The sequence below is a fragment of the Sorex araneus genome, chromosome 9, assembly GCF_027595985.1.
Source record: "Sorex araneus isolate mSorAra2 chromosome 9, mSorAra2.pri, whole genome shotgun sequence".
Taxonomy (NCBI): Eukaryota; Metazoa; Chordata; class Mammalia; order Eulipotyphla; family Soricidae; genus Sorex; species Sorex araneus.
The window spans coordinates 31,532,562-31,546,162 of record NC_073310.1 but is presented as its reverse complement, the minus strand read 5'-3'; the positions used below and the strand labels follow the sequence as shown (position 1 = coordinate 31,546,162).

The 13,601-nt window shown below is 39.3% G+C and overlaps 1 protein-coding gene across 6 annotated transcripts in view; it reads right to left on the bottom strand.

The window, feature by feature from the left end:
- The window catches only part of SIPA1L2 (signal induced proliferation associated 1 like 2), a 268,964-nt gene that overhangs the window by 97,088 nt on the left and 158,275 nt on the right, over positions 1-13,601 (bottom strand). For all 6 annotated transcript variants that reach the window (XM_055146847.1, XM_055146849.1, XM_055146850.1 and 3 more), the window contains 2 exons: positions 8,808-8,982; positions 3,752-3,855 (listed from right to left, as the gene is read on the bottom strand). In XM_055146847.1, the coding sequence (XP_055002822.1) occupies positions 3,752-3,855; positions 8,808-8,982 (279 nt within the window). The remainder of the gene's footprint in view (positions 1-3,751; positions 3,856-8,807; positions 8,983-13,601) is intronic.

The following is a 13,601-nucleotide window of genomic DNA, read 5'->3' as shown; positions in this document are numbered from 1 at the left end:
GTACAAAGTTCTTTAAAGTAGGGTCAACCATCTGTATAAATTATAGGAAGAAGGGGTTCCAGCTTGGCTTCAGCCTCAGAAGCTCTGACTCTTATCTCTCTATAGATCTATAGTTTAACATCTGTCAAGCTCCTCACGAGAGGCTTCGATCATTAATCTTCAAATGAGATCTCAGAATCATGAGGGGCTTGGTCTTATTTTACAGGCAGAGATACTCCTCCCAAATACATCATGTCTAATTTTGTGTGCATTTTTTTTGGGGGGGGATGACACCCAGCAATGCTCAAGGGTTACTCCAGGCTCTGCATCAGGACTCCTGGCAGTGGTCCAGAGACCACAGGGGATGCAGATTGGACCTAGATGTGCAAGGCAAATGCCCTACATGTTGTACTGTTGCACCTTTGTGTGCATTTTTTAAAAAAACTTTGTCATGTGCCAGGCACCACGCTAACCTGATCTGTTTTATATACTTAGTGTGAAGAAAAGTTTTCTCTGCCAAAGCAAAGTTTGAAGCTAATCTGTGGAGTTCTTTTCATGCTAATGACCCCCAAGAGAAGACAAGCAGAAAGAAAGCACACAGGAAGAAAGTTCAGGGGAAAGTAGAAAGACAGCCAAGCAAGTTCAAAGAGGAGGGAAAAAACTAAGAGTCTGGCTTCTTATCATTGCCCAAGTCTGGCTAGGTTTTCTTCTAAGTCAGACATTCCAAACACTGAACTCTTTTGCAACTGTAGTGAACTCTCTAAAGACTTTTAGAATATCTTGGAATCAGTTTTCAACTTGATTTATTACAAGAACAAATAAAGAAATTAGATCTTCTGTGGACAAGTCTGGACCAGTTAAAAAACCATGCTCCTAATGAAGCCAAGGTTATAGGCATAACTCATGTACGGGCCAATTAACTTTGCTAAGTTCTGTGGCCTCAAGCTGCAGTCATGAACCCAGCTGGTCATTTCAGACACTTCTGCCCTTGGGATTAACATAATTGTCAGCCTGGGTGGGTGAGAGAAACAGAAAGAGTCAGTACAACTCAGAATAAATGGGGAAAGAACATATTCCAAGATTGAATGGTGACAACATTTATCCACAAATGGAATACTCTGATGACAACCTATGAAAAGCAAAATGTTAAGTGTCAAAGTAAAATTAATTTTCTGAAGTCACTGATAAATCGGCACTTTCTTAACTATTTGGCCTTTAACTTTTCAGCACTGAGATCAGAAAAATAAAATGCAAAGTAAGTAATCTAAAATATTTGTGCTCTAGATCTAATAAATTATAAGTAACAACAAAAATGGATGAGCACACTGTATAGTAGGCACACATTTACATGCTTTATATGCATAGCTCATCTAATTCTCACTACTATCTAAAAAAGATAGTAGTAGTCTCTTCTGCCCAGATTCTCCATTTTCTAGTAGCTAGGCAGACACAACCAACCAGGAACTGCCCCCTGTGCCCTGTAATCCCACCAACGGCCAACATCCAGAGACTATAAAACCAAGCTCCCAGAAGCTTTGTGGCTGAGCAACATATTATAGCCTAGTTCTCCCTCTCAGAGAACCTGGCAAGCTACTGAGAGTTTCCTGCCCACATGGGAGAACCGTGCAAACTCCCCATGGCATATTCATATGCCCAAATCAGTAACAATTTGGGGTCTCATTCCCCTGACCCTGAAAGAGCCTCCAATGCGGCACCATTGGAAAGGATGAGTAAAGAGAGGCTTCTAAAATCTCAGGGCTAGGACAAATGGAGACATTACTGAGACTGCTCGAGAAATTTGACGATCAACAGGATGATGATGATGATGATGATGGTGATGATGATGATCTAAAAAAGGATAATTAATTTACTGAAAAAATGTTTACTAAATGTTTATCATGTTCTGGGTAGGATTTTGGGTGTACAGAACATCTCAGTGGGGAAAAGAATATAGAAGACCTAGAGCCTGGCATGCTACGAAGAGTATCGCGCCAGCATGGTAGAGCCCGGCAAGCTTCCCGTGGCATATTCGACATGCCAAAAACAATAACAACAAGTTTCACAATGGAGATGTTACTGGTGCCTGCTCAAGCAAATCAATGAACAACAGGATGACAGTGCTACAGTTCCAAAAATCACAAAGCTAGGAATTGGGATTCAAATCCAGGAAGTATAGTTCCAGAATTCTTGTAATTAACTACAATCTTCTGCTGATTAAAATTTCTTTTGTTTTCCAGCCTCAAAGAAGGCCCCAAAGAAGGTTCTAGAATTATAGGAGTCTATCACAGAGAAGAAGTTTTTTTTTTTGTCATGATTTTGGGTGTTTCAAATTCCTACTTCCAGGCTATGGAGACTCTCTCAAAAATACAGCAATCTGGGACATAGAGATAGTACAACAGATAGGGTATTTGCATGCACGCAGCTGACCCATGTTCCAATGCCTGGCATCCTATTCGGTCTTCTGAGCACTGCCAGGAGTAACTCCTAAGTACAGATCCAGGAGTAACCCCAGAGCATCGCTGGGTGTGGCCCACAAACATATATATATCATTCTTGCCCTCTGATCCCACATCTCTACCTTCACTTCTCTCCACTTTTCTGTGCATAAGATTTTCAACTTGATTTATTACAAGAACAAACAGATAAATTGCAAAAACTTCAGGTACAGAGAACTCAGAATAATATGGAATTTAATTATAATGTAACAGAAAGGGTGTGGAGATACCAGGTCTCCAATGTGCTAAGAGAGTGAAGTCAGACTGATTTCAAAATTCTCAAGTTTGGTCTGTATCAGGGCGTGCTAAGGACTCAAGTAATTAAGAGGCTGGAAAGGTTTAATGGTTTCAACATTGGATGACTAGGGTCAAAAGCCACTTGGCTTTTTTTCTGCTAATGTACTACTGACACTTTCCTTGGCATGAGTAACTCCTATCAGTTTTCTGAGCAACACTCACACAATGTTTAATTATTGAATGTTTCACAATTATCTGTTGGACAACTGTACTGTTATAATTTAAACTTCTTAATATCTAGTGAATCTAAAGATTGCAACTCCATCTCATAAAAAACACCAGATATGTGATGCAAAGATAGTTTATGAAGACAGTGGGAAGAACTCTGATTACATGAAAACTTTAGGGATTCAAGAATGACAAGGGATTACAGTTAAGCATTTACTACAACAGGATAAGAAAATCCTGGGCATTAAATTTAAAACAAAAAACTAAGTTCCACTCATTTGACAAACACTTATTGGGCAATTCCTGTGTCACTCACAGTGTGTTAAAACATTTGAAGCAAAGACATGCAGTTAAGTGACACTTCGAGAACTGTTTTCTAAATATGCAAATAAATTTTATTTTAATTCTGGATTTAACTCACATATGATCAAATCCCTAAAATTAAACCATAACATTAATTAGTTATGTAAAGTTTTTTATTGTACAGTGTGTTTTCTAAGTTATTTATGCACATGTAGAAACTAAATTCAGGTTACATAGTTGGCTTCCCCCTCCCCTCATTGGTCAAGTAACACCTTGAAATCCACTTCCCTCGAGAGTTTTCCTAATAAGCAATAAAGACAAATATAAATTTCATAAGGAAAAAAATCTCAATGATACTTGTGCATTAATACTATCATGAAAGTCCAAGTACATCCAAATAAAAACAAATCAAAGATGCCATTCAAAAATAAAGAAACCACGATACTTTCTTGCAAATTCTCCACAAACTGTAAATGCACTCACACAATCCATGGACCCATCAGACATACCTGCTGTCTGTTGTTAGGCATGTGGGGAAGCATGGTAGATACATGGAACATGAGCTCATAATCCTTATATGTAGTGTAGAGGGAATGAGTTCCCGTAGAATCAGCTAAAAACAAAGATTACAAAACAGTTAAGAACTCATTTGAGAAATGAGTTAGATCATGGTTCAAACAGATAATTTTACTTACAAAAGCAAACCAACCAACCACTATTGAGTAGTATTTCAGTGGCTACCCTGCTCTTGAGGCTATTCTACCACATCTTAGTCCAGGTTCACAAAAGAACTTAAGTTACCTCTCCTGTTTTCTCACCCTGTATATTCTACTGCACTTGTGGTTTTCCCTCTCTTTTCCAGATTTATACTTTCCCCAATATTGACTTGGATATCCCATGAGGATGAGGTGTTTTTGGCCTGAGTAACACAGATCTAATAGGGGAGGAAAGAGTTCAGATATGGGTGCAATTTCAAAGGTTTGTGAAAGTCAGAAGTGATCTCTGCTCCCAATATGTGGATTTATACATGTTTACAGTTAATTCTTGCTTACACTTAAGAAACTATCTTCCCTGGAAAAATGAAACAGGATTCAGTTAAAATAAAATTGAGAACAAAATGTCCAGCTCCTACTTAAACAATGCAGGTAATTTTATTCTGAATAGGCTATCCAATGATATAAAGGATTAATATTATGAAAAATAAATATAATTTATTGATATTCATCTGCACACAGTTAAACTATATATCATTATATAGTGATTTGTTGTCTAATGAACAGAATATTTCTTGAAAATTAAAAACATATTTTTATTGTCAATAGATGGTCTCATACTAAGAGTGTAGACACTCAAATCACACAACCACTATAAAACATTTAAATAGTAATTTTAGGGTCTAGATTTAAAACACTTTGCATGAAAATAAATGAAAACCAAAGATTAACAGAAAAGAATAGTACACAGATCTTAGAACTGCTTTTCTCAATTAACCCACATGTAAGTTTATTTTTCTAACTTTTAAACAAGGAAAAATACTGCTTCTTATCACTGAAAACAAAGCTCAATCCATTTCGTTGTTGTGAAAATGCTGTCATTATCTTGGGTTAACCATTACTGTAAACTAAATTTTCACATTTTTGAAACAGTAAAATATTTAACCTTCATGGACTTTTTTGTTTTCCTTTATAATACTTCAGTCCTGCTATATTTCAAGGAATAAAACAATAGTTTTGCACATTCTAAAAAAAGTTCTCACAGGAGCCAATTTCATGAATGGGGACAATTTGAAATATTTCATACGGATATAGATACTTTAACTTGTAGACAGTCATAGAGGATACTAATCCTGGTAGTATATAACTGAAAAGTTATATGCTAACTAAAAAGTCATATGCTACCAGTTCCGAATAAAAGGGTTTTTCCCTCTCTCCTTTATTTATTAAATATATATTGGATATTTTTAATAGGACTTCTTAAAAAGTTCTACAATTTCAGAACCTTGATGATGAATGTGGTTTTGGAAGTGAACGAGCACTCATGAAGGAATGATGCAGAACTGACTTCAGTGCAGAGTTGGCTCATTAGTAACATCCTAGAAGTCTCCAGCTTTATCATTGTATGCATTCAGAACAAAGAAAAGAAAGACAGCAAATGACCTGAGGTCTATACTCTATTCTGGTGACAGTAACTCCTCTCCTTTGATCTCTATTTAATTTTGTACTTATCCGACATTTCGAAGGTGGAATCCCAGGTTACTGTAGCCCAATTCTCTCAGTATTCCTTATGAAGAAGAGATTTGCCTGAGAGTCTCTAGTCACTGGAAATTAAGACTAAAACACAAATTTTCTGAATTTAGGACTTCCCTTTGTCCTTTCTGAGAAATGCATTATCTTTATTTGCATCTCATGAAATATAATTATTAGAAATCTCTCTAGTAAAGAAAAGGCTTAAACTTCTTTGCTTCTCACAGCAAATTGTGAAAATTGCCATAAATATTTGTTGATCATTTGAATCAGCATGTCAAAATTTTGTTCCACTTATCAATTAAAGTGGTTAAATATAAGTGGTTATCACTTAACCACTTTTAGCTAAAGTGGCTTGGTGCTACATCGATATCAAGAACATGTCCTAGATCATAAAAAAATTCCTATCAATTCTAAACGGAAAAAGTCACAGAATCTATGTTGTAGTTTTAAAGAATGTACCAAAGTTCCTAAAATAGCTCCTGTTGAAGAAATGTGTCCCCTTAAGGAGAGGTGAACGCACATGTAACAAGCCCATGTCAGTGGTGACGATCTGAGAATAGTACTATGGCAGCTTCCCAGAACCTCTAATGCTGGCTTGTGAGGAGAATTTGCCAAGAAAAAAGAAAATAAATAATAAAAAAGGCTAACTCACAGATCTTTCTTTAAAATGTGTGGCTACTGGCTTGCTCTTCAAACCCGTATTCTCCCTTGAACAAGATCTCACTGTTTGTCTCTATGCATCTGTGCTCGCTATTTCCACTCCGAAGAAGCCCATGTTCTCTCTTGAACACATACTTCCTTCCTTTCTCTCTCCTCACATCTTTCAAAATGAGTTTCATTTAATATAAACTCTCTGGCTTCACGAACGAAAAGTATGGCTATTTGCAGTTTGGTGACATATATTATTTCTTAATCTTTTCATAGCTGAAGCATGAGCAAATCACACTTTACTCAACAGTCAAGTTCCAACTGTGCTGAGTTTGGAGGTCACACAAAGGCCCACAGATGACCTAATGCCAGTTCTCTATCTTCTGACAGACTTCTGACAGAGCTGATAGACTTCCTTAACCTTCCAAAAAAAACACTGAAAGATCAGAACTGATGAGAGGCTCCTGAAAACCATTGCACAACCCTGATGTATGGAAGTGAAAATGATGGTCCCTAGTTGGATGGGCATAGGCAGAAGAGTCACCAATCCTGGCCTGCCTCAGTTCCAATTCTAATGACACTCCCCCAGGGAAGAAAGTTCCCATTTAGCATTCCCACCATGAGTGAACTGGATTTTCTCCCAGAGTTTCAAAATTTAGAATTGACCTGCTCCTCTCTCTCCTTTATAAAAGCAATTAATTTCTTAACACTGATCAGAAGTTGTCTGGTATAACAAGTTGAACAAAGATTAAGCATTTAGAATTTTTGAGAACTGTAAAGAATATGGACACCCAAATGAAGGTAGTGGACAAATGTAAGAGGACAGTATAATTGTTTTAAATGCACCAGACCATGAGGCACCCTGAAGACTTTACGTGCCCTGTTCAAGAGGGCTAAGGTCCTTAAGATGGAGCGATAGCACAGCGGTTGGGCGTTCACCTTTCATGTGGTCAATCCGAGTTTGATTCCTCTTGGAGAGCCCAGCAGAGCCTGGCAAGCTACTCGTGCGTATTGGATATGCCAAAAACAGTAACAATAAGTCTCTCAATGAGAGATGTTACTGGTGCCCACTCGAATAAATCGATGAGCAATGGGATGACAGTGACTCTGAATTGCACATTAATACTGAGAGGAATAAATAAAGGAATAAAATCAGCCCCAAAGAATGTGTTCCTATTCTGCCTTTGAGAAATGAATGTCATGCTTGACCTAGAATAAGGTTGTAATAGAAGATATGAAAAGATTCTTCATGAAATACTAAGGAATTTCTCCTGGTATTACTGTTGGATAACATTGTTTTTTCCTTGCTCTTCCCTCAGGACTCCCATCACTGTGCTCCCAAGACACACCAATTCCATCAGGCACTCTGAATCCTATATTGTTTGTCTCTTTCTCTTAAGTCCTTTGCATGCTTTAGCAATGTCCTTTTTGAACAGACACTGGAAGAGAGTTGATGCTATGCTTTCAAAACATGGGAGTTAATTGACTCCAAATAATATTTACTCCTGGGCATCTATCATATTTACCTGACTTAGGCCTCAGTTTCCCGTACATCCTAACACCCTTAAATGGAGGGTCCCAGAAAGAGACATGGATGGACCCAGGGCAAGCTGTAAACTACCCTGGCATCGAAAAGGGACAAACTGAGAGCCCGGTCATGGAATAAACTGTCATGAACAAAAAAGAAGTAACTGAATAAGGACCCTGCTGAAATTATGAAAGACTAACCTGGCCTGAGGACTGTGGTCTGGGATATATAGCAAGATGTCCCAGGAAGAGCCATTCTTTAAGTTTAATATATCTCTTACTGTGTTCATAAAAATGACTAGAAATATTAATATTCAATACGATTGTTTATATAGGTTACTAGCTAAGAAAAGGAGGAAGCAATAAGCCCTTAGATGGGATCCCACCTTTGAGTAGATCTCCTAGTAATCTAGAGTGCTGAGCCCTGAGATGAGATTTGGTTCTTGAGTTAATCTCCTAGAAGAACTTCCCCTGAAGAAGGGGTTACGTCTGTTTATTGTTATAAAAATTTCCGTAAACAAATAATGCTCAACCCCACCTATGTTTACACTGTCCTTCACAATTTCTATATAGCTATGCTATAAGAGAGAAGAGGAGAAGAAATGAAATAAACAGCTCCTGACTATTAACCTGCCTGGGGCCCTGTTCCTCCGTTGCGTTGTTCCCAAATGCACATCCGGAGCCTACACCCTACACTCTTTGAACTCACAATTATGAAAGGAAAAAAATTGACCTTTGGAGTTTTTGTGTTACATACAGCTTTTGAGAAACGTGCTTCCTTTTGCTCATTTGAGGAAATCTAAACTCTATTCCAAATAAGCTGCTGGGATGCTTCTTCTTCTTCTTTTTTTTTTTTTTTCTTTTTGGGTCACACCCAGTGATCGATGCACAGGGGTTACTCCTGGCACGTGCACTCCGGGATTATCCCTGGTGGTGCTCAGGGGACCATATGGGATGCTGGGAATCAAACCCGGGTCGGCCTCGTGCAAGGCAAACGCCCTACTTGCTGTGCTATCGCTCCAGCCACTGCTAGGATGCTTCTGAGGTCAAGCACAGAAGGTTGTATGAATGCTCATGAGGTCTGATGCAGAACTCCTACCTCTGGAGAATCAAATTGGTGAACACACACGAATATGAAGCTTACTTTTGTTGTCGAGCTGCGCTCTATATTTACTGAATCCTTTCAGTCGTACTCTCTGGCCCAGAAGATCAAGGAATTCTTCAAAAGCTGGTCCCGCAGTCTCATTGTTGTACATCTCCTCCTCTGTGCTCTGGCCTGCTTTGCAATAAAGGATCCCAATTTTGTGCTGAAAGCTCAGCTGCAACAGGGAAGAAATGCAATTACTTGAGAAAGAGCAATAGGTATGTGAACTTCCAGTAAAATTTAAAACGAATGTAGCTTGGAGTTCTGTTCTCAGGAAAGCATATCAGAAAAATTCTGTAAACAAATAAGCAAAAGAATACACAACTTTATCACTGCATGTTGATCATGCCCAGAAACCCTGAAACATGGCTGGAAATTTGTCAGAAACCCTACAAAAAATAATACACAGGATTGTGCAATGTGTCAGATTTATGAAAAAAAGGACAAATTAAAGCACTGACTTAAAATGTGCAATTGGTAGAAATACTTGTGTGCCATTTATATTAAAGAGTAAATAGTTGCATATTATTTATATAAAATGGTATAAAATCATATACCATTTTCTTCTAAATCAATAAAAAATGTTGTAAATTTAAAGTGTTTTACTTTTGATTCTTAATACTTGTTAAATGGTTTTTATTTCACATTTCAGGAAAATATTAAAAACTATAATAAAATTTCAATAAATTCTGTTAAGGGAAAAATCCCATTGGAAATTAATGTAAATAACTAGAATAATGTTTTGTCTCCATAAAGGCAACTTGTACAATTACAGCCATTTCTACATTTCTATCTTGATAATCAAACATCTACTCAATATACAACAGACCATAAATAATTTTAAGTAATTAAAAAGCTCTTGCTGCAGCTCTCCTGTCAAAACCCACAGAACTGCTTGCTCCCAAGACCAGAGATAAAGGGGGATCCATTTTTTGTAGCTCATACTTTTCCTAAGCAGGAATGTACTCTCCGTTAAGAAATCAGAGCTCCTAATCTTACCACCAGCAATCTGAGCCTCAAAAACTGACAGATTATCAGCCATCACCAATGCCCTAAAGGCATCAATCCATAACCATGTTCACTTTTATTATCCAGCTATAAAATAGAGCCTTTAATCAAAATTCATAGCTGACTATATCAGCAAAATAAGGCAAAATGATACTCATTTCCCTTGAGCAGCAAAGTGATAAAAGCAATCTCCTCTTCACTACTAATGACAATATACAATCAAAAAAGGTAGGAAGACACCTGCCCGGGTAATCTAAGCAGACTGCAGGAAACACCCCAGTGTGTACTGGGCTATAGAGTTAAGAGCTGCATAAGCAGTGAACTATTAGTATATTCTGAATGTATTTGATCCAGACTAATGTACAAGGACTAGGTGTACAAGGAAACTACTTCACAGTGTGAAAGAAGGAGTTGCTAACAGTCAGACAGACCCTCTAGTATGGCGGACAGTGTCTAGGCCTTGGGCAATCATCAGAGACACAATCTCCTTAGGCACAGAGCAGGCAATGAACCATGCTCTGAATATGGGGTTCACGTGACCCTGGGCATAAGCTACTTAATAACTTAGCATTATGAGTTCTATTAAACTAGCTCTTTAGGAGGGTCAAGGGAAAAAAAAAACTCTATTAATCAAAAGATTGAGGAATCAGTGTTTCCGATCCAACCCAATGATCCAAGTAAATGGGATAAATGGGATACAACATTTACTACAAATGAGCTGTACTGAACATAATGCATAATAATATAGTATTAACTGCTTCTGAGTGTCTCAGAAACATTTTCAGATCATAAAGTACATTAGAGAAATACTTACAATTGATTAGCAATGAACACCACAGGTGTCAAGGACTCAGATAAACGGAAGCCTCTAAAAATATCTAAGAGCTTCCTATTCTGGATATCTTGTTTGTTTAACATTTGCTATTAGAATAGAACTTCTGTTCTCTCATATGTCTGATTCTTCTATATAAGTGGTTATCATGATATTTAGTGTAGTATGAGCTCCAAGGGCTGGGGCGATAGCACAGCGGTAGGGCGTTTGCCTTTCACGCAGCTGACCGTGTTCATATACCTCTGCCCCTCTCAAAGAGCCTGGCAAGCTACCGAGAGTATCGAGCCCGCATGGCAGAGCCTGGCAAGCTACCCGTGGTGTATTGGATATGCCACACATAGAAACAATAAGTCTCACAATGAGAGACGTTACTGGTGCCCACTCGAACAAATCGATGAGCAACGGGATGACAGTGACAGTGACAGTGATGAGCTCCAAATGTCTGTGCAATCCACCAAGCACTGCTTCATCAACAATCAGACTACACTGTCATCTGCGTGCCTGACACTCACTGTGTCCTGTAGCTCCCATCTATACCTGCCATTCACCTCAAGCATTGCCAGAACCTTATGCTAACACCCTCTTGCCCGGTTCCTTTGGTGCCACAGTGCCTCCAATTCCCCCAGGTCATGAGTGAGACGTGTTTTCTACGCAGGCAGTCCCAGCAAGAACACTCTTTCTCTTTTTACACCCATTTGTTTTGGGGGAAAGACCCAGACCAGAGCTGTTTGGGGTCCCCAGAATCTGGTATATAGTAAGATCTTGTGGATGAAACTTGTCTCTGGGATTCCTGAGTCTGATGGACTTAATCTTCCCTGTGGACTCACGTCCAGGCAAAGACAATTCATAACTAGAGAACTGTGGATCTTCTGGGACTTCTTTGTAGACGGGTGTCATACATTTCTTTGTTTTTTTTTGCTTTTTGGGTCACACCCAGCGATGCTCAGGGGTTACTCCTGGCTTTGCACTCAGGAATTACTCCTGGCAGTGCTTGGGGGACAGCGGGTAGGGCGTTTGCCTTGCACGCGGTCAACCCGGGTTCGATCCCCGGGTGTCATACATTTCACACCACTTTCCTCCTCCCTGATCTGGGGCAAACTAGCTAGATTTACATATTAAAGGTGAATAGGATTAGCATTTCTATGCAAGCAGCAGTGAGGTCTACTGGAATTATGGGACATAACTAAAAGACATTTCAAAGCCCTCAGGTATATGATAGCTAGCACCAGGGCATGATCTCCAGTAAAATCACTGTGACATATAAGCACGTGCACGCGCGCGCGCGCACGCGCACATACACACACACACACATACACACACATGCATGTACACACAGTGCATGTATGAGGTTACCACTACAGTCACTGGCTCTTCAATCAGTTTGCCAGGTGAGATGGGCACAAAATGGAAAGTGAAAAATAACTATCTCCAGTGACTTAAATTAACAAGCTTGGCTTGCTTACTAGAGTGGGTGTCATTCCACTTAAAAAAATAACAAAACTCAACATTCGGTAAACAAACATGGTTCACTTGAATCTCATCAAAACAGCAAACCAAACCAAAACAAAACACAAAAACACAAAATCAAAAAACAGAAGTGACCACCCCTACAGTGGTTTATGAGAAAGTTGGCAGGAAGACAAAATCCAGGCCAGTCATGCCAACGACACCAGGCCCCCGCTGCACACCCAAAACCAAATTCTCTCATTGCTATGGAGTGCTTTCCATGAATGGGTCCAGTACTCTGTTGCAGCTCTGAGGTCCTGGTGTCCCTTGAGGTCATATGGCATTTAGGAGTCTGTACTGTAGCAAACTAAAAATACCCCCCTGTCCAAATTCCGTATCACTTTAGTGTAGAGAGACGGTTATGCAGACAGACCGAATAAACTGGCAGCCATCCAGCATGCTTCTCCTTTGTTTCCTGGAACAGGATAAAAACTGTTCTATTCCCAAGGACAAGAGTTGACATTAGTAACATGAAAATTTAAACATGGATGCTGTAGAGATAATACAGCAGGTAAGGTGCTTGCTATGCACACAGTCGACCTGGGTTTGATACACAGTACCTCATACGGCCTCCTGAGTTTATGTGGAGTGATCCCTGAATGCAGATTTAGGAGTAAGCCCTGGGCACCATAGATGTGGCCCCCAAACAAAAATATTAAATGAAAATGAAATTTACATAATACAAATTCTCAAAATTGTCTTGAAATCAACATATACGACTAGGGTGGTAACAGAGGGAGCAGGGATGCATTGCTGAGGGTCCTATATTTAATCTCCAGCACTGCATGGCCTTGCGAACTCCACTCACTGTAGCCCTGAGGCCTCTGACCACACCTGTGTGTCACCTTGGTGGTCCCGGCAGTGTGAGCCTGAGAAAAAAGGGTATCACAGGGACTTCACAGTTAGGCCTGCAGCATCCACAGAGTATCTCTGGGAGTGACTACAAAACCTATAAGCACTGCACAGCCTCCCAGTTGCCCCTACCTCCAAAGGATTTCGAATGCTTATTAGTAAAAAAATGCTAAACATAGCATCTGGGCATATCTTAACACATGAATATCTTGAAAACCTGCCTAATTTTCTGAGGAGATAATAAATTATTGCTCTTATCTCTCATGGTAGGACCTTGAAGACTGGGATTCGAACTTAGGGAAAACAGGATATGAAATTTTCTATAGCAGCTGAAAGGACCAAAGAGTTCACTATCAAGCACTTATATATCCACTGTCTTTGGCAGAATCTCTTTTCCTGTCCACTTCCCTCTTACCAGAAAAATCTGCCGAAAGTACAGCTCAGTGTATGCAGGGTCAATCAGTGGCTTAGAGGACTTGCATTACAAGCATAAGGACACAGACTCAATCCCTGGTATCACGACATGCACAGGCACGATACTGGAAGTTCCGCTACTTGAACTTGCAGCACTGTGATTTATGATCCCCCACTACCAT